The 27,941-nt window shown below is 43.2% G+C and overlaps 1 protein-coding gene across 1 annotated transcript in view; it reads left to right on the forward strand.

Moving 5' to 3' along the window:
- Positions 1-166: 166 nt before the first annotated feature.
- Positions 167-27,941, forward strand: part of RSF1 (remodeling and spacing factor 1) — a 60,540-nt gene continuing 32,765 nt past the window's right edge. Inside the window, exons 1-5 of the mRNA XM_048933332.1 lie at positions 167-396; positions 20,656-20,747; positions 24,880-24,972; positions 25,254-25,459; positions 27,387-27,541. Coding sequence (XP_048789289.1) covers positions 201-396; positions 20,656-20,747; positions 24,880-24,972; positions 25,254-25,459; positions 27,387-27,541 — 742 coding nt within the window. The 5' untranslated portion in view covers positions 167-200. The remainder of the gene's footprint in view (positions 397-20,655; positions 20,748-24,879; positions 24,973-25,253; positions 25,460-27,386; positions 27,542-27,941) is intronic.

Raw genomic sequence — 27,941 nt, forward strand, 5'->3', positions numbered from 1 at the left:
TCCGCCCTCCTTGCGCCCCGCCTTGTTTTCATTCCCGTGCCGCACGCGGAGGAGAGGAGCCGCCCGGAGACGCTCTGGCCGACGCCTCCCCATCTCCCCGCCTCTCGCGGTGCACTGTGGGATCGTGGCGGCGCGCAGCTCGGCAGCGCCCCCTCCCTCCCCGCCCCCTCCTCAGCTCCTTCTCCATCCCCGGGTCCAAGATGGCGGCGGCGGCTCCTCCGGCTCCATCGCCGCCTCCCCCTCCTCCCGCCGGCCCGTGCTGCCCGGGCTCTTGGCCTAACTTCGCCGTCGTTTGCTCTTTCCTCGAACGCTACGGTGCTTTGCTGGATCTCCCCGAGCTGCCTTTCCCCGATCTGGAGCGCGTCCTACAGCCTCCACAGGAACCTGGAGATCAGGGTGAGCGGCCTGGGGGTCCCTTCCCTCAGCTCTCCCCTCCCCTTTCCCCTTCCATCCTTCGTCCCCGCGCCTCAGGAAAGGGGCAGGCCGCGCTGTGAGGGGCTCTGGGGCTGTGTGTATGGGGGGGGGGGGGGCCGGGGCTGTTCCCCCCCCGCCTCCTCCCAGCCCCGGGGGTGGAGCGCGCTGAGGGAGAGGAGGGGCCTGGGATTCCCGGAGTGAAGCCTCGGGGTGTGGGGGGGGGAAGGATGGAGCCTCCCGATGCCTCTTTTGCCCCCCTCATATAGGGGTAGTTGTTGGATGGGGGGGGTGCTGCCTTTCTGCCCCCCCCAGCCGTTCAGTGAGGCGTTGGAAGGTGGTGGCCCCCCTCAGTGCTGTGCCCCCCTCCATCAGCTCCTTGTTATTTAAGCTTATCTTAAATAACTATTTGTTTGTTTGTTTGCTTGTTTGTTTAGGCCAATGGTGGCAGCATCTAGTATTCTCCCCCTCCCTCCTTCTCACTGCTTGAGGGTTGCCACTTTGCCTCTCCCCTCTCCTTACTCCCCAAGCCTGCGTCCCTTTCTACTTCTTCCCTAAACCAAAAAGAGTGCGGAGTGGTAGTGGGCAGTTCTCTCTGCCTCTCCCGTTCTCTCCCCCTTTTCCTTTCTCCTCTACATGGGGTGGAGAATGAAGAGGGGTCTGCTCCCTGATACTTGGGAGGGGGGGGCACGCAGAAGGGCCTCCCCCCCCCCCGCCCCCCCTTCCAGCGCTGCTATTGTGGGTGATCTCCTCCTCCTCCCACCCCCCCCCAACAGCCATTGTGCTGTTCTCCATCCTTTCCTCCCCCCCCCTTTCCTCCTCCTCCTCCTCTCACAGCTGGGGTGGTGGCTCTGAGCTTCTTCCTTGCTCACCCCCAGTGACACCCCCTGAGTTGGCAGAGACAGGGGATGTCCTGCCTGCTTCTCCTCTCCTCTCCCTTCAGCACACCAAGGATTAGGTTGCCAGACCCTGATCTCCCTGTGATGGCTGCAGGAGGGCCTTGGGCAGCAGCGCGGGGGCCTAGGGGAGGGATGCCAGCAGGGATTCGGAGAGGAAGGTGCTTGTTGCTCTCTGCCTCGATTATTGGTTTGCTTGTTGCCTCTGCACTCTTGCCACATAGGGAGACTGCTGGGCTCACAGCGCATGCTCGGCAGGCCCCATAGAAACTTCCTGCTGCTGGAGAATCCCAGCCCAGGGCTGCTTTGGGGCCAAAAAGAATGCCTTTCCCCCCAGATCTGACTCCTTCCTTGTCATACAACCCTCTTTGTAGGGGTTTGGGGATAAATCAGTGTGGGTGTGCTTCCCCATGGAATGAAATTGTTTTTCTTTATATAAAGTGCAAGCATCCTATCTGTGAGTTCATCCCAGCCAAAATGTAATGCAGTTCATTTACTGCTCCTTGTGCTGTCCTGTACCTAATGAATATGAAAAGAAAAAGTGGGATCCAAAAATAGGGTTAACTTATGGAAACATAGGTGTTTATTTTAAATTTCCCTTGCATTCCTCTGCCTGTTACATAAAAGGTAATTCACAGAAGTATTGTTCTGTTCAAGTTTTGCTGAACTTGTGAATAAAAGCCACTGTCATGCTTAAAGTTTGAATATGTAATGAAAATATCAATTTGAAATTATGTCTGTAAAGATAACTAAGCTTAATGTGTGAAACAATGTCAATTATCATGTAACTTTTCTTGTGTGCAGACTGCAGAATAAAGTAAAATTAAAGGTTGAGGTAGTGAGCTGTGTTCTAAATGTATATATTTGATAAAAATATTTCAGTTCCTGATGTGTTTGGGGGGGCATCAGTAGAAAGACAACTCAGCTTTTCTCTTGAGTAGCTGCTGAATGAAGTTCATGGTAGGGGTGAGTTATGGATGTTATAGATGCCAACTCTTTGCTTTTCTCTTGATTGGGGAACATGGCTGGTAGCTGCTGGCCGCAGTATTTTAAGCTTTTGGAAAAACAGTGCATTTCTCTGTGTGATTTTGACACGTTAGTTCCCCAAGTGCTTTTCTCTGATGTGTGTAAGTCAGAAAGTTGCTAAGCGTTGTTTGAAAACTGAAGAAATGTTCTCCTGAGCATCCGTTGCACCAACAGTGTGTAGTTTTTCTTTGGAGAACAAAAGAGGTTTGCATTTCAGTTGTATGCAATTTCACTTTTGCTACCAAGTGGACAGTGGACTTACATTGACAGAAATATATGTATTGAAAAACCTAAACAAATAGCCACAAAACTTCAGTGTTTTTTTTCTTCAATCTTGAATGGGTTTTAAATCCCAACTTGCAGGTAATGTCTCTGAGGAGCTTCTCTCCACGTTCATTTTGTGATGAAGGAGAGAAGTGAATAGTTTGGGGTGCACAGTGGTTAGAGCTCATGGTTTTCTGATGGTCAGCTGCTCCATAAGTTTGTGTTTGATTCTTCTTTAGTTCACGTCTGCAGAGTTAATGTTGGAAGATGTCAGTGTAACTTCTAACCACGCACCTCAAGGAGCTCAAGTTTGAGCATTGTTCATTAGCTGTATAACAGCCTTGCGTTTTCCTGTTAATAATGAACAAGCTCTTTGTTCTAATTGCTAAAGAAACAAGGTGTAACCTCCTGCAGGAAGGGATGCTGCGTGGATGTAGAGCTGGCATTACAGCTAGGAAGAGGGCAGATCTTTCTGATAGGACTCTGAGATTTCATTCACGCTCAGTGTTTGGGCTGTGCCGTATTACCTCTGCTACAGTGACAACAGTGCTGGAGGATGAGTGTCTTTCCTCAGTTGTTTGGCTTGCTTGGATATTAACTGTGTGGGCAGAGGCGTGGTCTTGTCAAAACGTACAAACCAACTTAAAAGATGTGCTTTGGGATCTGGTGGGCAGCATAAATCGTGCCTGAATAGCAAAATGGTGACGTGACGCTGGTTTTGCTGGTCGTCGTTGGGTGGTCTTATGGGATGGGATGAATGTGTGCGTGTGGAAGCAGCCTTCAGAAATCTGGACAACACAGGAGCTCAACCAGTGCTGGTGGTTCATTTGTAGGACGTGACTGTTCAATTAAAGTCATGAGACTATGGTCATTTAGTGAATAATTTGCTGTAGGAAGAATAATGGTCTTGCCCTTAAAAATCGTGGTTCTTGCTTTGTATACAATATCAAGGCTTGGGTTACAGTTACAACAGTCTTCAGCTTCTTTGGAAATGAAGAAAGTTGATTGTTTCTTCGGTTTGTGGCACTGCTCTCTTAAATGCTTGCTAATTGACATGCCTCACAGTAAATTGTTTCTTAGGATTTAGTGAGGGATTCAGTGTATTATGTTAACTCTGAATTATGAGGACTGAGCTGTCGTTACCCCCCGTGTTACAGTACTTTTAGATGCAGAACTAATCCTAATAAGGTGGTTCTAGGATGTGGGGTAGTACCTTATCCCTGTATCTGCTTGCTCACAGGAGCAAAACTGCACATTGGACCAAATACTGGCAGTAAAACAATAGTTGTTCTCATGAACACACTTAGGACGTTTTACCAGGAGCTTCAATTGTAACAGAAGAACAGTTCAATATTTTAATATATATGATGAAGGGGAGTAAGGACTATATCTGCATTTGGGGCTGTGTTTAAGGAACCATGATATCAAATCACCGCCTCCTTTGTGTTTGTAAATAGCTTGAGAATTGGTATAAATGTTAATTAAGCACTTTGTCTCTCATGAATGGAAATATTAGTAGAACGTTAGCTTGCACAACAGAGATGTAATTTTACACATGACTACTCAAAAGGCTTGCTGGTGTGCCAGGTTCCCTAGTGCATGAATGGGAGAACTTCTCACTGAGGTGAATGGCTTTTCCCAAAGCCTCTTAGGCTCTGTTAGCTCCCCAGTTTTTGCAGGCTTTTCTTAGCACTGTGGGCTTTCAGTTGTTGTTGATAGAATGGTAACAAGTCTGCATGCTCTGTGTATTCCAGCAAAGCAGCATCAGAGTCTTCCCAGCAATGATCAAGCTAAAGGCGATCTTGAGAACAGCAAAAAGAAGATGTCTTGGATCTCCTTAGATCCTTGGCAGTCTCCTCCTGATAGATTGAGCCAGCCTTGATGTTTGTCTCTTCATTACCAACCAAATGTGTTGAGTTTGGAGTTTGATAATAACAGCGCTCTTTGTGTGCCGGCTCAGATTTCAGTGGTGTAAAGAGGTGCAGTGAGATGCAGGTGCTCCATAGTAGGTTCTTTTTAGTAAATCTTTCCTCCCCCTGTTTAGCTTTGTAATGGGAGCTGAGGTTAGAGGCAGTGGGAAACCCATGCAAGTCATTTATGGCTTCTTTAAATTTTTTAAAGTATACCTGATACCACATTGTGGAACTCAAAGTATGTTTTCCTTGGAGCTACCATGCTTCAGGTCAGTAAGTTAAGTGTTATAAGCTGCTTTATTTTTCTACATCTCCTAGACATCTCGTATCTTTTCTCTTTTTCTGAGGACGTTGGAGGCTGAAGCCCTTTGTTTCAGTGGATTATGTCGGTTTTCCTATTGTCATCCCAATAGCTTTGGAAAGCTTTACTGCTTTAAGCTTAATAGTTCTCACCACCCCTGAAGAAATTAACGATGTTTTATATGGCTGCTGAGTACTTGTATGGGAGAAGCATACCTGGAGCTCTGTGCCTGTTTAATATAGCAAACGAAAGCCAACAAGACCTGATGACTAGGAGTCTAACAGACTTTCATGCTCAAGAATAGGAGTGTTCATTTGAAGAAGAAAACGTTGGTGTGATTATTTCTGTTTGTTTTTAATAGTTGAGACCAAGCCTGTTTGTACAGTGCTGATCAGAAGTTATGAGGTTTGATGTGACTTCAGGCAGAAGTCATGATAGACTGCATAGCCTTCAAAATCCACGGAGGATTGTTTAATGTTTAAAGGAGAAAATAAATGTGATATGGAAGTAGTCAAATGCTAATTGAGTGACTAATATGGTGCTTAAAACCTTCTGTCTGATTTCAGTGCAGAAAGGTGTTTGAGGGTTGGTCTCAATGATCTCTAGAGGTCCCTTCCAACCCCTACAATTCTGTAGTTCTGTGATTCTGTATATTCATGTACTGCCCTCTCATGTGGACTGTAAAATTCTGGCATCTACTATTGGTGATGGTCATTTTACTGGGTGGGAGGAGTTTGTTCCCACATCAGGTAATGCTGGATATTCATCATCAGACATGTTAAGTGTGGGTATAACAATATCCTAGGGTTGCTGCTGCCGTCAGGATCTGTCAAGTAGTCCAAAGTTTCTCTTATCAGCTTTGTGGGGCTGTGCTTGTATCTTGTCGTGCCCTGTGTGAATAATACATGTAACTGCTGCTTTAAATCAGTTAGCTGTCACCTAAACACAGGTCAAACTTGAATGCATGTATAAATATATATATGTGAAGTAGACGGCTGCTGTCCTGCTGTACTGAGGGGCTGAACCAAATTTTAAACATTGTCAAAGCTGTTAATCCACCTGTTAGGAAAATGCAATCTATTTAACTTAACAAGAAGGTATTGTAGAATCAGAATGTCAGATTTGATCAGTGGGCTTGCAAATAAGTGTGTACCTAGTGAACTTATGGACATACTGTGTTACTGCTGTCCTTGTTTCATTCTGGAGGATGACAGAGGTTGTGCCCCTCTGCACAGAGGTTTATTTCAAGTTATGCAGCACCACGTTTCTAGTCATTGAGGTAACTGGTTTGCTGAAGGTGGACTCCAGCTGCTTGGAGCTCAATGTCAGAGTACATCAGGGCTACATTTGGAGGAGGTAGGAATCAAAAATAGTTGTTCTCTATACTCTCCTATATAATAAATTTTTCTTGTCTGCATTTCATTCATTTTGGATTAGTGTGACTTTAAGATCAGTGTGTCTTACCAACATGCACTTTGAATTTCTTCCTTTATGAATTAAGTTATCTTGGAATTAATTGCTTCATAACAGAGTATGGATGCCTATCTCTGTTCTAACTATTCCTATTTTGCTAGTTTTCCATGGCAAGACTTCTTATCACTATTGTAGATTCATCGGCGTGTCATCTCACCTGGAACTTGGGCTGGGAACACCACTGTGAGTTCCAGCTGGGCTCCACATTTCTTCAGATCCTGTATGGAAGATGGACAAACACAGTACTTGAGCAGGTCCAGTTTCTGTCAGTAACACTGCTCGTGGGAAGAAGATCACAAAATACCACACTGAATGAAGAAAAGGAACTCGGAGCACAGATTTCTGCCCTGACAGAACACCGGGGTCCTCCTGCTAGAACTCAGCCCCACCAGGACTTAACTCAGGTTTTTGTGCCTCCCCTGAGGAAGGGTGATGTGCTTCTGGTGGGTGGCTTTGTTCAATTCACACGTGCTTCAGATGGTGCAGAGCTGGAGAAAAGCTTTTCAGAAAAGGCAGTGGTACTCCTAAGCCACAGAGTCTCAAGGATTGCTTACCTCTAAACAAGTGTGTGAAGTTCAGAATGCAAGTGGAAGTTCTGACTGGTGTGAAATTGTTTACTGAAAGAAGCTCATGGGCCCTGTTGTCGGATATCTGCATGAAAGAACTTCACAAACATCAAACTGAGTTTTCAGTGACACCATCACATGGAAGCTAGGAGTTACGTATTGTCAAGCCCTTGGCCTTATTTTGGCACATTCAAAATAGCATCCCCACTGGGAAACTTAAGCTTCAACAAGGTTCTTTCCTGGCAGAAGATGCTGAGCACTACTAAACAGCCTGGCGGCTAAAGGAATCTAAGCTGTGCTTCATCCCAATCTTCAGGAACATAGAATTCAGGGCATATCATGATTGGCACCTGTTTTATATTGTGTATTAGAGGTAGGTGCTGCTGGTCCCAGTTGGGTGTGTTGTGGGAAAACAGCTACAGAATGTGATTTGACAGCAGCAGGAAAACCCTTCCAGATGGAATCAGCCATCCATCAGTCTTGTGTCCTTGGCGCTGGTCAACTGCAGGGATTGACAAAAGCTGTAAGAGTTTCTCCAAGTATTTTTCCAGCATCCAGTAGCTTATAGCCCAGAGGTTTTTTGTCTTCTCTTTTATTATTTTAAATCTATTTTTCTTTTTTTGTCCTTCCCAGTGGACTTGAACAGGGCTTTTGTTTTTTTTCTTTGGGGTTAGTTCATGGTAATACTATCAAATGTGAGAATGGTCAGCCGTGTGCCGTTACTTGTGCTCCCTGCCTGGTATCCCCACTTCCGAGCTCATTTTGAAGGTTGCATTTAGATGAGCTTGTTTATGGCCCCTGCTAAACTGAGAAACCCAGGAGAACTTCTGGAAATTGCATGGTGTTGTTGATATGAAGATTAGAACAGAATGTCTATTTGTGGTGTCCCTGTGCTCTGCAGTAGCTGATAGATGACAGCTCCCAGGAAGAAATATGCCTGAGTACCTGGCAGGTCTGGGTGTTTGTGGCTTGGTAGTAATGTCCCACTGGAGGCAGAAGGCAGGAGGGACAGCAAGGTTTCCTTTTGGTGGTGCAAAGGAGGGACCAGAGCCATCGAGCTGGCAAGAAGTGATGGGAGGAAGAATATATATGGTCCTAAAAAGAGTACTGGGTCAGTGTGCTCACTGGTTCCTCAAAGCTGGCTTTCTTGGGGTTCTCTGGAAGGATTCATGTCAACCTGAAGATCTCTTCAGGACCCTGCAGCACTCATGAGCTATGGCTGTATTCCTCTGGTTTGTGCTGTTTGGACTTACTCAGCACTTGGTGTGACTGCTCATCAGAGGGACAAGTGGGCATGGTGGCGTTCCTCAGTGCTCGCCCTCTGCTGTGACCAGTCCCTACTTGGATGCCAGTGGTGGGACAGAGCTCTGTGTCTGTGGCTTTGGAGCTTAATGAAATTATCTATTTTGATCGAGATACTAAAATTGCTGGGAAATAAATAATAAAATCTGGATAGAAGTGTGTATTTTTATTTTTGTGCTTCCTTCCAGCCTTGCAAAAACAGCATAGGTTTTGTTTCGGCTGTAGAACACAGCCAGGTCTGTGGCTGTTGATAACACTGTGATGTTCTTTCCAGCCTGTTTAATTTCATTTTCTCTCCTTCCATCCCCACCCTTCTTCCCCAATCAATGAACTCTCCTTTGCTCTGGTTGTTCTGCAAAGCTCCACAAACACATTGGCATTAACAAGTTTTCTTAGCAGCCTGTAGCATTTGTCAGTCTCCCATTCACAGTTTGCCATCAGCCTGATGCAGTCATTTCTCTTCCCCAGGAGTGACACAGAGCTCTTACAGCTGAGGTGCTGGAGGATTTCAGAGAACTACAGGAGAAATTGTGACCTTGTTGAGGCCTGTAATGGTCAGAGGAAAAAAACAAACTGTTTCTCAAAGCGTGGCAGGGCCCATTTCTGAAGGTTTTTATGCTTCAACAGCTGCCCCATAAGCATGAGATTTCTTTCCATCACGATCAGTTAGGCCTTGTAGAAAAAATGTTTTGCCTTTTGATTGTCTTAGGCTGTGCCACTTGTCTCACCTTGCAGTCAGTCCTAGTTGGCCGAGTCCTGAAGCAGTGCTATGTTGAATGAAGTTGGTTATTAAACAGAACTTGGACGTGAATAATCACTTTGTTTCCTCCTCAGTTCTGTGTCCCTCTGGTACACCTGGCTGTTTTCCAGCTCATCTACAGCTATCTGGTAACAGAAGTGCCAGGGCACGTTTGTTGCCTTTTAGTGTTAATGACTACCAGGATTATAATGGTTTCCTCCTGAGAAAAATGACGATGGTTCACAAAAGCCAATTAATTTGTGGATGGTAGAAGTGTATAAAATCCTAGTTTGACCCCAGAGCTTGTGGTGTGATGCTGTTAACACATCCCAAGAAAGCATCCAAGGTGGAGGACTGCATATTGGGCGTTCAGCTGGAAAGCTTCCCCTGCACCGGGTGAAGAGCAGGGCTGTCTGCAGGGCTTGCTGGAAGGGAACTGGCATGGAAACATTCCTCCATTGCTGGAGGAGCTGCCACAAAGGGGCGAAACTGTCCTTTAAACCATGTTTTTAAACTTAGGCATTCTGCAGCTAACTGCTGACCCCCTCAGTGACACAGTAGCAATCTGCTTTGGTTCAGAAAGGTTACAGTGGGTAGGAAAAAACTGATACAGTAGAAGAGAGCTTTTGGAAGAGGTAAGCGAGCCCGGAAGCAGTCAGAGGTCAAGGAGGAAAAATGCTGAATGTGTCCTAGGAACAGCCTGCTTGCAAAGCTAAAGGAGGTCTCTGAATTCATGTCTGCCAAAATGGAAGCAGGATAAGTGAAGATAAGCTTCAGAGCAGGGTGTTTTGATGCCAAGCAGAAGCTGTTTGAGGGGTGGAAATTGAATCCTGACAAAGCCCAGGAGGATGTACTGGGAGCTGGCAGTGGTGAGAAGGAAGTTAGCGAGTCTGAGGTGGGTTTGGAGAGAAAAGGCGTAGAGAAAAGAAAGCAGGCTGGGAAACGGATGTCTGAAATCGTTAGCTACAATAATTAAAATAAGGACACTGCTGAGAACTTAAGTAACCTATTTGCATAATGTATTATTAGGCTAATTTGTGATATCCTTGTTCTAGTTCTGCTGCGTTTCTGGCAATAAAGATGAAATACGATAAAACTGATGTGTTAGGAAATGATGTACGTGCTAATAGTATGAAAGCGTGCTGCTTTGCCAGGCTCAGATAGTCGTCTGGCTTTCTGCAAGAGTTTAGAAATACAAGTAGTAAAAATATAAAGGCTTGAAATCAGTGCAGAAGTGGAAAACAGAGCAGCTAGCACAGAGCAAGGAGCCTAACAAAGATTGAGGGGATCAAACTCAAGAAGCTTTTACATCTGTTTTTGATAAACTTTATGAAGTTGTGGTTTCATACTTCTGATGTTACATTAGTTTTTCTCCAGAGAAAAAGATGATATACTCTCTTTTTCTGACTTCTTTTAAGCATGGATATACTGATGGAATACTTAGGTATATATGCAGAAAGTCTTTCAAGGAGGTCACTGGTTACGCTGGTTGACATGTGTTCTGCTGCAGCTTTACCTGGTGTGTCCAAAACAGGAACTATCATGCCCATCCTTGACGTGATTCCTTGTGGCAGGAGGAATCAGGTGAGCCATGGAGTGTGCAGTTTGCCCACACCGTTTGCAGCCCGACGTGGTAATGCACACTGATGTTGCCAGCGGTCTCTGCTTTCTCCACCCTGCTCATATCCATCTCTGGCAGAGGAAGAGACATGGTGGGGCACTCAGCCCTTGTAGCCAGCAAGCTCTTGACATGTATCAGCATTGTAGTGGTAATCGCCCAAGCACAAACTAATTAACCAACAGGAAGCAGGCTGGAGAAAAAATTCTTGTTGTGGTAGAACTAAAGAGGAAGTAAAGAGGAATTTCATATTTTTATCATTATTATTTTCTATGGCATGGGTACTTTACTTGCTAAGAAAACAGAAGGAGATAAGTGGATGCTGATGGCTTCAGAGATGTGCACTATGGCTCCCACATATTGGTGTTCCTCTGGCCTTGTAGAAATAACAGTGGTGTATTGAATAAAACTTAAAGGTGATTAAAATTGAAATGTCTTTCACATGTGGCATAATTGCAATTGATTGCTGCAAGTTATTACTGAGGCCAGAGCAAACAAGATTTAGGTGCATATTGGATGTCAGGGGGGAAATTCTTCACACAGAGTGGTGAGGTGCTGGAACAGCTGCCCAGAGAGGCTGTGGATGCCCTGTCCATCCCTGGAGGTGTTCAAGGCCAGGTCTGGTCTGGTATTAAATGTGGAGGTTGGTGGCCCTGCATGTGGCAGGGGGTTGGAGCTTCATGATCCTTGAGGTCCCTTCCAACCCTGGCCATTCTGTGATTCTGTGCTAAGATATACTGAGTTGCAGTAAAAATATTGAAAAATAAAGCAAGAACATAAAGTTTCTTGCTTCAAAGTTAAACCAGGCATTGTCTAAGAGGAGTATTTGAAGGTGCCTGGGGGTAGGCATTCTCAGCCTTGTGCTTTGGGGTTTCTTTGCCCACATTCTGAAGCAGCAGATGGTGGTCACTGCCCAAGACCTGGGTTGTGTTCATTGTGGCTCTGATGTGTTTCATCTTTCTCTGTTCCAAGTGCTGTGCGTGAACGCAGCTTCCACTGCCAGGGTTTGTTCCCCTTCTGTCTGCCTGTGTAGCAGGAAAAGATTTAGGGAGACTGTTAAACTGCAGCACCTTCCTTGGAGCTGCAGCCCAGCCTACTCGGCTCTTTCCAGTTCCTGATAGTGTCCCTATGTGCTTGGCTGTGTTATGGCTTTATATCTCAAACCTGACTTCTGAGTAATGGCCGTATGTTAGAATGAAACCCAGTGTCCCTTCAGGGTGTAACCGTCTTTCCTTCTAGCTTTGTAGCTTCAAGTCTGCCCAAGTGGATGGGAGATAACACTGATCCCAAAGCTGGCAGTGCTGTGTGAAGCTGCGACAGCCCCAAGCTTAGAACTGCTCCTTGCAATAAGTTACCTCATCAGGGTACATATTTTGATGTTGTTAGCAGGTGAGAACTTGAGTTTGCCTGTAGAAGTTCTGACTTCAGATCTTTGTTTCAAGGGTTGAACCTTCTGTGAATTCTCACTTTGTCTGGGATTCTGTTAGCTCACATACAATTTGCTTGTTCTGTATGTCTGAATAATTGTATTTTCTTTAGACCTAAGCTTAAGAAAGTTGGTCAAACCCTGCACCTGTTTTCTATTTACTACTAGCACTTAGTCAGGCAATTATCTCAGTTGTACTTCTAAACATTTCTGTTCTCACTTGCTCCCTAGGTTTCCTAAGAAGTAATGGAGAAAAGTTGCTACTAGCTGTGAAAGAATTGTTAAAAAAAAGCCTCAAATTCTGTGTTAATTGGATAAAACTCATAAAATGTTATGCTTGTGATTTCATCTGCAGAATGACTTTCATCCAGCTGTATGGCTGCCTTCCTTGTCAGCTGCTGCAAACATTGCACTTCTGTGAGTGTTTTGCCCAAACCTCCAACATGTGCTGCATCTTTTTCTGGATCTCTGTTTCTGTGAAACGTTAGAAATTTTCACTTGAACTGCTGATAAAGTCAGGAGCTGACATTACCTTAGAGCAGAACAAATGTGCAGTTGCTCCCTGCCAGCTGACAGGGAAGTGTGCTCTGTGCAGCAGGATGCCTTGGTTTTCACCCTCATGTTTTGCTTCTGCAGATCCTTAAAGAAGTCTCACGTAATGCTACTGTTTGTAAAATACCAGATGCTTAGTCACAGTACTCCCTTTTCTACATGAATTCATCATATGTGTCATCATATATTCATGATAAATTCACGGCTTGGTTACACCATGGGATTTCTTTAAGATCCACTGAACTGACAACATTTTATGTGCTGTGACACCTGAGTTTGCCAGAAGTGGTATCTGCAATATTTGACAGTCAAAGAGAATCAGGCAGTGCTGCCAACCTACACATTTAATACCTGCTCAGGCTGCCCAGGGCCCCATCCAACCTGGCCTTGAACATCCAGGGATGGACGGGGCATCCACAGCCTCTCTGGGCAGCTGTTCCAGCACCTCACCACTCTCTCTGTACAGAAATTCCCCCTGACATCCGAATTCAGTCTTCCCTCCCTCAACTTAAAACCATTTTCCCTTTCCTGCTATAATCTACCTTGTCAAAGAGTTGAAACTGCTAAGAAACATTATATCTGTACAGTTGCTGTGTAATTGAAGGATGAGATGGTGCAAGTTTTCTAATTAACTACAAGACTTGATAGAAAGTGCAATGCAGAAAAAAATAAGCCCACAGGTGAACCCCAGCATATAAATAGTCTGATAAATGCATGTGAGGTCAACAATGACAAGAGAAAATACTTGCCTTTCTATATCATAGAATCAGTGAGCTTGCCAGGACCCTGAAGGTCATCGAGTCCAACGATCAGCCCCTGCCCACCACCACATCCCTCAGTGCCACATCCATGTGGTTCCTGAACACCTCCATTTTGAACCCCCAAAAGGGCAGAAATAGCTGTCTGGTAGAACTCATCTGATAGATGGAAAAACAAACTAAAGAATTCTGAACGTTTTCTGTGTTTTCCACCGAGGAGTGGTAACATAACCTGGGCCATGAAACTTGGTGTAGAAAAGTGGTTTTATTCAGCCTGCTCTGCATCTCTTAATTAATGTTGCCTTGTTGTTGAGGTGAGAGTTGTTTGCAAAGGTTGGCTTATAGTGCAATCAGCATCCTTCTGTTAATGATGAAGAAAACTGTCAGCCAATACCTGAGAAACTTAGCAGAACTGCCAGCAGATGGATATTTCTAGTAACTAAACAAAGTCCAGATTTAAAAACCATTTAAATTTGTTCTTGCTTTCCTATAATGAACTAAAAGATGACTTGCATTCAACTTACTTTCTAACAGTACGTACATAAACTTGTTACGTTTGTCATGTGCATAAAGGGGACTCTAAAACAAAACCAGAGGCTTCTCAGCTACTGAATATACACTTTTTTGATCATGTCTTTCATCCTGATTTTTTTCTCTGCACTGAGAATACTACAATTCTATTTTAATATAACAGGGCTTATGAGCTTATTCTGGAAGTTAAATGCTGCCATGCTTAGAGAATTGATTTTTGTCTAGCAGAAATTTCTGCACACAGGTAAACCTCATGAACTGAGACCACGCTTGCAGTGACAGTTCAGTGTCTGAAGGGGAGTGTAAGAGTTTACTTGAGTGAGACTAATCCATCTCAGTAGCTGGTAAGGCTCTTATACCCCCCAAGACCTTACATGCATTGGTTGCCTGATGCCAACAGAATGAACCTCCCCACGTTTGAGCTCAGCCCCTCTGGCTGATGTCAGATGCCTGCTGTATGATGAGCTGACTCTAGGAGTGTCCTGTCTATGGGCTGACCAGAAGTAGCTCAGCGCTCTGCAACACCTCCCATCAGGATTCACACCCACTTCTTTCCTTTCTCAGTTGGTTTGAGGCCAGAACTGCTGCCCTTACATGGCTGGTTCCTTGCGTTTATTGTGCACAACATTCTTTTTCCTTTCACTTTTATCGTGGATTCTCTTTATTATAGAAGTATTGAGTGGTAAGGAAGGAAACGAGGAGATTTTTTTGCTCGTGGTCTGAAAGTCTTGGATAGTTACTACTCTTACAATGGAGACCCAGGTGCCTCAGCAGATAACATCCATCCTCCCAGAGAGGCCCTGACCTGCTGATTTTTGCTAGCCAGAATGAAAGTTGCTTGTTTTGCCATGTCTTCACATTTACAGGCTGTGCTCCCAGCAGCTTCAGAGAGTCAAGTGCTTGCCTGTGCATGAATTAACGATCAGTTATTTCAAATCAAGACCACTTGACTTGCTCAAGTGCACCATGTGGTCATTGGAAGTGATTTCCCATTGAACAGCAGCAATTTGTTACGATTTCCATTTGCTTTCAGTACCTGTTTCCGTGTGGTCAGCTTGCATGCACACTGCTGCCACAGTCTCATTTTTCTTATCCTCTCTTCCCGTATGCAGTGTGTGGGCTTGGGCCCATTTTGGATTCAGTACATTTTTTGAGACAGTAAGCAGGACTTTTATTTGCTGTCTTTCCTCTCCTGGGCAATTTCCAGTTTCTAAAATAAACGGTGTGCTATTTTCTCTTGTGTTGTTTTCAAAGTCATTTTCCTTTCTTCTTTTTCTATCTCCGTTTCGTTTTCTCTGTGTAGTGCAATGTGCTTTTCCTCCTTAATCCTGTGTTCTCTGATAGTTGCAGCTTGTGGCCGAGTCTACTTCTTCAGCTTCCAGAGTTATGTCTCTTCTGGTGCGTGACTGATGGTGTTGTGGGCATTAGGGAGCAAGAGAGATTGATTTGCAGGCAGTTGGAGAGGGTAGGAAGAAAAACATGGGAGGGAAAGGTGCTTAGTAACACATTGGACAAATGGGTCATAAATTCCAAATATTTGAAAATAATCTCATCGCTAAAAGTAGAGCTGAATTCTAAGGTCGTAACCTGGTTGGCTGCAACAGCAAGGCCTTGTAGGCTGGTGACACAGCTTAGTCAAAGATCTTGGGAGGGGGAAAGGCTTCTGTGTCTCTGTTCAGAGACCCTGTGGGCTGTGATGCAGCTGTGTGTGGTGGTGAAAGGGACGGTGTGTCCTGGGGTCTGTGGGATGGGTGGCAGTCAGCAGGTATCAGAATGGCACATGGTCTGCATAGCATGGGGAAGCAGAGACATCTCCAATAGGTGTTTGGACAGAAAAGAGATAGGAAGGTGCTTGCTGTGTCTGAAATGATCTAACTGCTGAGCATCCACATTTCAAAGGATAGCAGTGTCATTTAAATGTGAGCGTGGTTTGTTTGTTGCTCATTCCTGCCAAAATCTTTCTAGGAACAGGATATAAAAAAACCTGCTTGGTGACTTGTTCTTTCTGTTTGGATTTTCTGTTTAATTACAGCTTGTTTGATTGCTCTTTTGCTCTCACTAGGAAGATGGAGTACATTTTCCCCCCTTTCCTGCATCTCTTTTTTTTTTATGGGCACACAGCTTGGAGGTAGGATAGGAATACTCATCAAGTGAATCAACTGGAGGATGAGATATTTAGGTTGTCCTTTGGAACAGAAACTACTGCTTTTTATCTTAGGAAATGACATAGGCATCAAATACATCAATTTCTTTTTTATGCCAGGCTTGAATGAGCACATGAGTGGAGCTCACAATGTTCTCCATAAATCCCATTATCAATAGCCATTTTTTAGATGTTCACTGTAACTCCTTGCCTGGTTCACACTAGATGTTTTCTGTGCTTTCAGTTTCAGCACATTCATGACAAGACCATCATTTTTCTGTCTCATCCATGAAGTTTTTAATAACACATCCCAACTGCAGGGATCTTTGTGTGCTTCTTCTAACAGTTGGGGTGAGAAACAAGTGAGGTAGTTCCTAGGGGGGAACATTTATGTTGGCATAAACCAGTGCTGCTGCTGAAGATCCCAGCTTCTTTTTTATCCTCAGTATTTCACTTCCTGTAGAATAATTGCATCCTTAAGGTTGGAAAAGACCACTGAGATCATCTAGTTCAACTGTTCAACCCATCTCCACCAAGCCCACTAGCCATAGCCCTCAGTCCATGGCCAGCATCAGTGCCACATTTATCCTTTTCTTGAACACCTCCAGCATCAGTGACTGCCAGCTCCCTGGGCAGCCTTTGCAATGCATCACTACTCTTTCTGAGAACATTTTTTTCCTAAAATCCAACCACTCCAACCGATCCAATGGAGAACTTACCTTTGGTTGCAACTAACATGGATGTCGTGGTGTTTGCCACCCCAAACTGCTCACGGGCCTTCAGATTTGTGCACACAAAAATAGAAAATAGCGAAGTTGTTTGAAATGTGGTCTCTTGTCTGTTTGGGTGCTCTGGTCCTGATCCCTCCAGCTGGCAGTGGAGGAGATTGGAACATCACAGAATTGCTCAGCTTGGAAAGGACCTTCAGGATGGTAGAAGCTGACTGATATTTGCTTGCCATTAAATTGCTAACATAGGGTGCTACTACACACATATCAGTTTTATATGATTGAATATGGCGAGCTAGCAGAAGAGGTGGGAGATATTCATGATCCCATTGATCTCAACTGCCCGCATGCTTAGCAAGGTTTTATTTGACAGTGAAGTCCTACCATGCTGAGGTCACAGCAGTCGTGTCATCTGAAATCAGCCAAGGGAGGAAGACAGAAAGGTGCAAACTGTTAATGGAAATACTTGCCCAGTTTATCTTTGGATTCACTTTTTTTTCTTTCGCATAGCACAGGAAGTTAGCATAGTAAAAGGGTTTACTGGTATAACTGGGAGGACCTGTTTGTATTTGCAAAGCATGCAAACTGTCAGCTGCTTTTGCATCCCAAAATGTTGCTTCTTGCTCCCTTCCCCCTGCTCCTCCAGGCCCGGGGCCTTGTGCTGCTTTTTCTGTTTTCCTCCATTATTTCTTCTGGTTTCATTCAGCTAGGAGTGGGTTAATTTTGGCAGGGAAGATGACAGGAGGTCAGGTGAGGTTGTGTGGGGAGGTGTTGATGGGTAACCACAGCCAGCTCTATGCTGGTGCTGAAGCTGAGGCTTTTCTAAGCAGGTGACAGGTCTTCCCTGTGTTCCTATTTCTTCTTCTCCATTGAGATTTTTTTTGTCTTTTCCAAGTTTATTAGCAATAACTGATGGAGGGAACACTCCCTGAAATGCTGGGATGGATGATGTTCAGAAGATGTTTGCTGATGCCCAGACAGGGGCATGCCTTCCAGGAAAGTGCAGGACTTGACAGAATTGCCTGAACTGCACCAGAAGTCCAAAAATTCTGTACCCAATGACTCATTCTTTCTGACTCATTTCTTCTTCCCATGATAAATCTATATTTTTGAATATCTAGCAGATGGCCGTGGCTTAATTTTACAAGTTTTCCTAAAACAGGCATTTTTTCTTTTAAAATAGCACACTTTTTCGTTAGCCTTGCACTTGGAGTCCTAAGTCTTCTCTACCACTGAAGTGTACTCTGTCAAGTTGGGCCTCATGATTTTAGAGAGCTACTATATTGCTTTGCAGAGAAACCAATGCTTTTTGAACATCTGGGTATGTCATTCACATGTTGGTGTACACTGTCACACTATTTTGGCAATAGCTTTACCAGAAATGACTGTTCTTCAAGGAAGATTGCATGAATTTTTCCTTCCTTATGTGAAACTTAAGAAAAGTGAATGAGTGATTACCCAGGAGTAATTGCATCTTATGTTCCTTATTTTGAATCTATTCCAAGTAGCATCAGAGGAGTATTGTAAAAATGATCCTTATCAATCTCTCTCTTCCTGGAACTTCATCTTCTGAGCACAGGTAAGCAAGTTTAAAGCCATGCAGGTCCAGTGTGTTGCTGAGATGGTCTGATTTGCTGGTGCACTTCCCCTTGTTTCCAACTGGGTGCTCTGCCTATGGATGGATCTTCCATCACTCTTCAGCCTTCCTAACACCTCCTCTCTCCATGAAGACTGTTACAGTGCATTAAAAAAACAGAAGTGATGATAAATACATGTATAAAGGGTTCAAAATGCTGTGAAGGTTCTTTGTGAAAGTAACTGTGTGAGTACATCACCAAGATCCCAGAAGTGCAGGACCTGAAATGCTAAAACCTTGGGAAAGGAGTGAGGTGGCAGTAGGTGCTGCCCGAGGATGAATGTACCAAAGCACTTTCCAGGGTCTGAATTTCCCATTTCTTCTGAGGCAAAGACTTTCTGGTGACTGGGAATTTGATTATTTAGAACAAATCAGTCGTGCTTCCTTAAGCCAGGATTCCAATCAATACGTACCTATGAAGAGAGATTTGATTAAAAAGAAGAAAGAAAAAAAAAGCAGAACAGAAGCTTTGATCCAGCAAGGTTTTGAATATTCTGGCTCAGTTCCACGTTACACAAACACAAGCTGAGGTTTAATTGTATGAGTTGCCTTTGATAGAATTGCTCATGTGTATAAAGTGCTTTGGGCTTAATTTTGTTGGTGCCAAATGCTCAGCATCCATTGGGGTTAAGACCTTTTGATCTCATTCTTTTTAAGATATGTGGTGGTTTAAAGTTGTGAAATGCACCAATTTTGGGGAGAATCAAGGAGGAGATGTGTGAAGTTTCTTCAGTGTGCAGTGGTAATGGAAACAATAGTAACTGAGTGAAAGAGAAGAGGTATGGACTGGCCTGGAGTCGTTGCCTGAGAATTGCTTAGGTTTATGGGAGGTCTCTTTATGGCTACCAGGCTGATTCTTTCTGTATTTAATGGGAACTGTGGTTGTGTATTAACTTGCTGGCTGCAAACCAGCAGCAATGATCTTCTGAAATTAAAGCAAGCATCTTCAACAAACTGATGCTTTACCAACTCACACTCACCTGAAAACAGAGGCATTTGAAAGACATCAGTGAGGTGAAATCAAGTCAAATAATGGAAGGATTCACAAAGAGACTCAAAGATTGAAAAGACCAGGAAAAGAAGTATCTCAGTAACGTCTGCTTTAGAATGAAGGTGTTTTATGTCCCAGATGTTTATCATGTGTCAAAGAATACTGCTGAATGAGCAGAAAAACGTAAGTAGCGATCGTAAGAGTTCTTAATTCAGCTCTTCAGGTGTGTGTGTGGAGCTGAACGAAAATGCTTTCACAAAATAAAGGGGTATGCAAACAGCATCTAAGAAAGGAGTAAAAATTTCACTTCCTTAAGCTCTTCTCAACAGACTGTGAGACAGCTCTCTCCATTGAGCACGTGTAGTTGCATTCATAATTCTCATTCACCTCTTTTTTTTTCAAGTTAGAGAAGTTTCCCACTGATAAAATTGATGTTCTGCACATTTGCCACTTGGTGGTGCCAGATTGATTTACAAATCACGGATGTGAGGCGAGGTGTCGAAGCTGTGTTTGAGAAGTGTGTAGTAAGCTATAATTCGGGTGGGAAGCATTGATTCTGTGCCTGCACTCGTGCAGCTGTGCTCAGCAGCACTTCTGGCCTCCATCCCTCGCTCTTCAAATCTTGGGTTCCTCTCTCTGTCCGTCCAGCACAAAGGAGTTTAAATACATAGCAAGGTTGTGTCCGTGAGGATAAAGTTCCTAGAACATTTCCCCCATAGCTTGCATCCAGCCAAAAATAGTTGGGATTCAGCGATATTCCAGGCATGGCACAGATACCTTCTGCATTTCTGGAGGCAGCTGCAGGTGTGCTGCTGGCAGTCAGGAGGTGTTGTGTCCATAGATGTTTGACTGACACGGGTCCTGTGCAGTTTTTAGTGTAACACTGCCAAGAGTTTGGTGTATTTGTCATTGAGGTGGAATTCCTGGTTCAACGAAGGACAAATGATGGTTGGTTGGAGCCTTCCTGGCTCAACACAGGAAGGGCAATGATCATCGTAGATGTAAATCTAAACAAAAAGAGCTATGCAACTACTTTCATCCTGCTGTTGTTATTTTATCACAGAATCACCAAGGTTGGAAAGGACCTGCAAGATCATCCAGTCCAACCATTCACCCATCACCAACAGTTCTCACTAAGCCATATCCCAAAACACAGCGTCCAAACGTTCCTTGAACACCTCCAGGGTCGGTGACTCCACCACCTCCCTGGGCAGCCCATTCCAGTGCCTGAGAGTTACAGAGCTGCTCCTAGCAGACTTGAAGTTACTATGTTTTATTACAATTTCTGTTTTTCACTGTGTTATCAGTGTTTAGCATTGAAGTGTATTTGCACCAGGCTTCATAACTTCTTTTTTTTTTTTTCTCTCTCTCAATGCTGCAGTTCCAAAAGAATTGGTGGAGCTTCACTTGAAACTGATGAGAAAGATTGGGAAGTCTGTCACAGCAGACAGATGGGAAAAATATTTGATCAAGGTACAATATGCATGTTGTATTATTCTGCACTGCTGGAATATGCTTATGATGAGCTGTTGTGTCAGCAATCCCTGGTATGAATTATAGTGAGCCTTGGGCTCTGCTGTGGCCAACACCGATGTGCATGCCCAGACTTCAGTTGCATAAGATCCCAGCTTAACTTTCAGGCTGCCTAGACTTGCACAAAAATCTCTAAAAATAAACGTTATCTCCTGCATGTATAAGAGTGTGCACCTTCATGCTTGCTAGAAAGAAACTTTCTGAGCATTAAGGCTTTCAGTGTAGAAGCAGATTTAATAGCCTGCGAACAGACTACATTGAGCAGGGAAATTAACATGGTAACTATTCATTTTAAAATAAGTTGGTTGAGAGTAACCATACAGAGCTCTTGTACCATGTGCTAATATTAAATGAGAACATTGCAGTGATTTAGATCAGCATGCTCACAATGGTACAGCTAAGATAAAATCAGTATAACATCAGTAAAAATAGAACATCCCATTTTTTTTACCTAATTCTATCTATGGCTGTGCCTTTGTTGCTACCTTATGTGTGAACAGTTTTTATTTCAAACAATTTACACTGCTTCAGAAAATAAAAACAGACAATGCTCAAAATTTGGAGTTTGGCACTCTGGATATCTTATTCCACATGCCAAAATGTAGTCTTAGAGTCATCACAGAATCACTGAATGGTTTGGGACGGAAGAAACCTCTGAGATCATCTGGTTCCAACCCTGCTGCCATGGGCAGTGTTACCAGCATTAGGTCAGGTTCCCCAGGACCCCATCCAACCTGTCCTCAGTATTGTCTGCACAACCATGATTGCATCTGTCTTAGAAATACAGCATTGTGGTGATGGCAGCAAAACAAATAATGATGTTAGCAGATCCAGTCCCAGTTTGCCCCCCTTAGTGCTATCTATCATATTTACTGGGGTAGGAGTTTGCCTTGAGGTTTGTGTAAAATAGCCTTAAAATAATGATGTGTGTGAGACCACCAGGGCTGTGTCAAGAAATAGCCTGCTGAAGGGCCTAAGGTGAGATCTGACCTCTTCACCAGCTGTAAAGCATTTATGATGCTGTTTTGAGCTAATAATGTGATGTGTGCACCTTCTGTGTGTTCACATATCACCAAGTACTGTGAATACTGCATTGTATTCAATCTGTTAACATACCCAGAAGCCATTCCAGCAAGCTGTGGAAACCTAACCCTGAGCAGGGGGCATATAAATCCCACTGAAGCAGTTGTATGGTAAGCAGAAAACGGGGAGAAAACAAGTATATGAGGGAATAGTCTGGAAAATCCTCCTTCAGCATGGAGGGAGAGCGCTGAAGAAACCTTTCCACCTGCCCCTGTTGAGACCAAGCAAGCAGTAATAACTTCTACTTCATTTAACTTGATACTTATTCTAGCCAGTGGTTCAAAGGAATCTCGAGAACAAAGGAATTTGAATATAACTAATGAGAGAGGTATGCTAATATTGCCCCCATTTCAAAAGGGTGTAATTAGTTTAGAAAAACAAGGAAGAGCTCTGGGAAATGTCCCAAAAGCCAGGAAAAATGGAAAGCATGTGGAACCATTGAGAGTGTTCTTGGGAGATATCTGCAGTGTTCTTGACTAGGAAGTGAACACTGCAGTTGAAAGCTCTTTCCCTTGTATGTCCTGGTGGTGAACCACCCAGTTTTGCCTCACCAGCCTACATACTGCTCTTTTTGGAAGCAGATGGCTGTAGGGTTTCAGGGTCTGAATTTCTCCAGTAGGAAGCGTGGTTGTGTATGAGTGAAGGGAAGAAAGGGTTTGTCCTGCATGTTTTAACAGCTGAGAGGAACTGGCCAGCTTAGCTGCTTTGGGAAGCGTGTAACTGAATTCATTCAGACTGCTCTGTCTCCCAACAGAATGCTTTCACTGGCTCTTGTCAAACATATTTTGTGTTTTTATACAGATAGAATTTCTCTGGGCTGGTGAATTCAAAGCCTTCAGCACTGACCACACCGTTCTGCCCCAGTTGTTCAGAGTTCAGGGCTCGGTAGTCCCACGTAGGCAGACTCCTCTGCTATGTTTGTCACCTTCCTCTTTTCATTGATTTCAGTGAAAGTGTGGAGTGAGCTTATAGGAAGTGTTGGATGCTGCTGTAGCTGCTTGGAAAATGTTTGAGAGACATCCTGACATCTTTTTCGCAGGGTATGGAGCTACTGACTGCTCTTCAGTGTGGAGAAAGCAGCTGTTCCCATGAGCAGCAGGCTTTTGTTTGGTGTGAAATGTCCTTTCTGTGAAGTCAGAGACTGATATTGAGACGGTGTCCATGTCAGTGGGATCTGTAGTTCAGGGCTGTGACAGTACTTGTCAGTAGAAAGCGTGATCATCTGGTTTTTGATTGTCAAAATGTAGTCGTTTCAGTCTGAACAGATGCTTTATCAACTCGTATGTCTCTTGAGTTGTTGCTTTGACAATGATACGCTTCTGAAGCACATGAAACTTCTCATTATTGCTTTCATACTTAATGAGCAAGCAATGAGCAGTGACTGGCTCTTGCCCTGAGCAGGGGTTTGATGTACAGTTGCCCAGAGTTCTTTGTGTTCCAGTACTGAAAATGAAGGAGAAAGCAGAATAAGCTTGTTTAGTGCTTGAGGAACAATTGCTTCTCTTGCTGTGAGCTTTGTGCCAGAGGAGGACCTGTGTTAATGCCTTAGCCTCAGATTAGGGAAAACTGCTCCTCAGCACAATTCCTTGTTATCGGAGCACGTCTTCACCATTCCTGTAGGTCACAAAGTCAGAGTGTGATTTATGGTGTGGCTGAGCCAACCTAATTGCAAGCTGATGCCAACAAGCATGGTCCCACATTTCCCTTTCTTGGTGCTCTTGAAGCTTACCCCAGAGCGAGCCAGTTTAGGCAACAGAGCCAGCAGAGAAGCAGCTCTCCATAACAAAAAGAAGTAGCTTTCTGCTATTTTACCTGCTTTAACTAACTTACACTTAGGCCAGTGAAGAACTCGTGTCAGTACTGGGAGTAGTGTGGCCGTGGGGACAGAGGAGGGAGAACACCTCTTTGGTTGTAGCCCACGCTGAGTTGTGCAGTACATCTAGTGGGGAAATTTAGTGTCATTTTTCCTTCTGTTTCCAGAGAAAGCTGCTTTCATGTGTGGTTTCCGAGTTGTTCAGTAGCCTAGTGATAACATCATGTATTTGAGAATTTGGTGAGTGGCAGGCTATTGAGTTCTGATTGAGTTTGCTCAGCAGAGCTTTGGCTCCTTGTGGACTGCAGTGCAGAGGATGTGCTGATTTGGATGGCTGTGATTCAGGGGTGGCACTTCAAAGTATTCTCAACTGGAGATGTGGCTGTGCTAAACTCCTGCCTCCTTCTGATGGGTATTCCCACCTGAACAGGTTGGAGTTCTCACTGCTGCAGCTTTGATTGAGAGCTCCTGCTGTGTTTCTCCTTTCCATGAGTTCTTTTAAGCACATTTGACTCCTTCAGGGAGGAGAGGGAATTCCTTCTGTGCTGCTGTTATTGGAGGTTCCTGTGATTCAGTCTTCGTCCTTTCTTGCTGCTTTTTTCATGTTCTGTGCTTTTTTCCTCTTGAATGCATGGAACTTATTTGCTTTTAGTAAATTGAGGCTGGCTGCACTTAAAATATTTTAAAATATTTATCAAATGACTCGAGGGCCAAGCTATTATGCCCGATAATTCCACAACAAAGAGTGTAAGTCTCATTTATCTGCAGTTGTAGGACAGCAGGATCCCAAGGGGGCTCAGCAACTGATGTGCTAAGTGCTGTAAAGATATGCTAAGAAATCACATCTTCTCAACAGAATTTATTTTCTAAATATACAGAAAAATGGAAGCTTTTGCGTAGCAAAGATGAGAATAACTTCACAGATCAGAGTTGTGCTGCCAAACGTAAGAGTTTTAAAGTAGCTGGTGTCAGGGTCTCAGTGATATATTCTTCCATGGAGTTTTGCCAGTGCTTTCTGGCCTATCCTAGTTTTCTTTTTTTTTGTTCAAGACTTTTTGACTTACAGTCCTGACAACATCACGTGTAATTTTAGTGCAGTAAGGTACTATTAATATAAAAGTTGAAAGTTCCTTTTATTCACTAAGCCTACTAATCTCAGTGTTTTCTTTGTGACAGATATGCCAAGAATTCAACAGCACTTGGGCTTGGGAGATGGAAAAAAAAGGATACCTAGAAATGAGCGTCGAATGCAAACTGGGGATTCTGAAGGTATGCATTCAGCTAAGTTTCTAATTGTCTTTTTCCTTACTCGCTTGGATATCTTAGAGATTTGACTTTCTCACTCACTGAAGCATCTTGCAGATTTCACTTGGCTGACCCATACCTGGATGTATTCAATCTGGAGCTGATCTTGGAACAGGACTGTTGTTCTTTGTAGTGGGACAGGCCCAAACAACATCGTGCTTACTTTTCTTACTTATACTTCCACGTATTATTTCTCTTTATGTTTTTATGTTCTAACATTCTTTCCACTTTCTCGTTTTTTTCAGTATCTCTGTGAATGTCAATTTGATGACAATCTGAAGTTTAAGAATATAATTAATGAGGAGGATGCTGATGCCATGCGCCTTCAGCCTATTGGTCGAGACAAGGATGGACTGATGTATTGGTATCAGCTGGACCAGGAGCATAATGTCAGGATGTACATAGAAGAACAGGATGACCAGGATGGATCCACATGGAAGTGCATTGTTAGGTATTCCTTTTTTTTTTTTTCTCCCTTTTTTTCCCAATGTTTTGTAGGGTGGGATTCTTGTGGCTATATGTGACTGGAGTTCAGAAATTCATTTCACTCAGTCTCCATTTCTCACTTACAGTGGGATTTTCTGCCTGCAAATATGTGATTTAATGAAAAAATAGTCCAGAAATATCTCACAGATTTGTACATGGTAGCTAATGACTTCTGTGCTCAATTAAGCTACAAAGGATATATGGAAAGGGTGCCGAGAGAAAAAAAGGACAATGCCTCCTGTCACACTTCTTCCCTTTGGAGATGGAGGGGAACTGTTCCTTCTTTAACTTCTGTCCTAAGAAGACAGTTATAAGTGGACAGTTCTGTTCTTATGAGGATTACGTTGCGATTTGAACTTCATGGAAGTAAAAGCATTGCTGACCATCCCAATGGGTACAGAGCCCTTCCTGGAGCAGAATTCAGCTCATAGATAACTCAAGTTGAGGTACATGATGGTGATGCAGAGTGACATGTGCATGACTCAGTGCCCCTGGGTCTCTGTTGCTTCATATTTGGTCTGATAATATTTTAGTGATAGTTTAACCTCAGACTTATGGATTTTTGTGATTTAGGTTAAATACTTTGTCGTATCCCTCTTTATGCACAGGATGCATGGACGTTAATAGAAAAATAATTAGTTCTACATATATACATATATTTCATATCTAAAACAGTTATCTGTTTTTAGTTCATCTCCATGTAAACTTATTTTTCTTTTGACTAATTAATTGCAAGAGGATTTTAAACTGGGCCCAGCAGCATCAACTCTGACTAAATTAATACATCGAGGTGTAAGAATAGATCTTAAGAAGTTACATCATGTATATTATTTTTATTCTTCTGCTTGTATATTTTAATTTCCAAAATTTTAATCTAAATTTTTAATTTTCATGTTTATAAATAAACATAAATTTAATTTGTATAGCTTACTTAAATATCCAAAGCTCAGTGTCCAGGTTAGTCGTACAGAATGTTTTAAACCACTGTCAAAGGGCCATAAAGTGATAAGCCTTACCACCACTGAAATTGAGACAGCTGTTGTGGGTGAATAAAGGAAATGCATCTAAACAAGCCAACCAATTGCTGAGCAGCATTTATCATTTTCCTACATTCTGGACTCCAGGGATCAATGCCGAAAGCAGAGGAAATGGGACTTCCTCTGGGCAAGTTCTGACACTCATACTTAGTGCAGAAAAACACAGTAATGCATGATGACATCTGAGATCCTTTTAAACCTGTGTAATTCTGTGTGTCAGGCTTGATGCACTTCCAGCCTTTTTTTTTTTTCTTTCTTTCTTTTTTTTCATTGAATCTAGTGGTTGAATGTTGACTTTGGAAAAGGAAATGTGAGAGTCTTGTGATTCTTGTCTGTTTTGAAAATAAAGAACCTGTTTAATCAACACTCAAACTCATTATCTGTTAAGGTTTTGGTTTTTCTAGTTAGATATCCAGTGCAAGGAGTTAAAGTGCACTGATGTTCAAGCACATAGAGATACACAAATAGCCAGAGCCCTCTGGACATCTCTATATTGTTTTCTAAGCACATTAAGAAGAAATTGCAAAGAGATTCAGTGAGAACTGGTAAAAGAAGGATAAATAGATAAAAAATAATAAATGGTAGCAGGTTGGATCCAGAATAACGGGACTTGAGTCTGGATAGATAACACCCTGCAAAGCAAAGTGATTGGGTTGTGGTGTGGAGAAGTTGGAAGATTTCTGAATGCAAAATTGCAGCTGCTCTGGTAGGACAGGCATTTCACTGTGCTCGTGTGTAAGGTTTTCAGGGCAGTGTTCATTTAAACAGATGGTGTTTGTTTATTTTTAATGAATCCCTCTGGGGTGAGTGAGTAAGTGGCTTATCAGACAATATGTTTTTTCTTCCATCATCCAGAAACAGAAATGAGCTTGCCGAGACCCTTGAGCTCCTGAAAGCACAAATTGATCCTGCCCTGCTGAAAAACAATTCTCAGCAGGAGAATTCATCACGTGAAAGCCCAAGTATAGAAGATGAAGACACCAAAAAGGGTGAAGAAGCATCTACACAAGGTTTTCTGCCTTTTCTCACATTTTAAATGTTGTGCTGTGGCAGTGTCAGAACTTGATTAAAAGTTACTGTTTTAGATTAGGACTCTTTAAAACAATCAAAGACCATTTCTGTTCATAGTAAATCAAGTGAACACTGATAAATATTACTTTTTTTTTATAGTGCATCTTTAGGTGCAAGTTATTTATAAAAAGAGAGATATGTATAAATTGTTTTCCAATTAATTTTATTCATGCTGTACATTTTGTATAGTATTGTAAATATGACATTGTATGTTTTTGTGGAGTACCCAACTGTTGCCCAACTTTTCCTGTTCTATTAACATTAAAATTTCAAAAAGAAAAAAAAAAAAACAACTTTGTGCAATGCCATGATTGAAGTCAATACAATCTGTGTATGTTA

Source organism: Lagopus muta, chromosome 1 (genome assembly GCF_023343835.1).
Source record: "Lagopus muta isolate bLagMut1 chromosome 1, bLagMut1 primary, whole genome shotgun sequence".
Taxonomy (NCBI): domain Eukaryota; kingdom Metazoa; phylum Chordata; class Aves; order Galliformes; family Phasianidae; genus Lagopus; species Lagopus muta.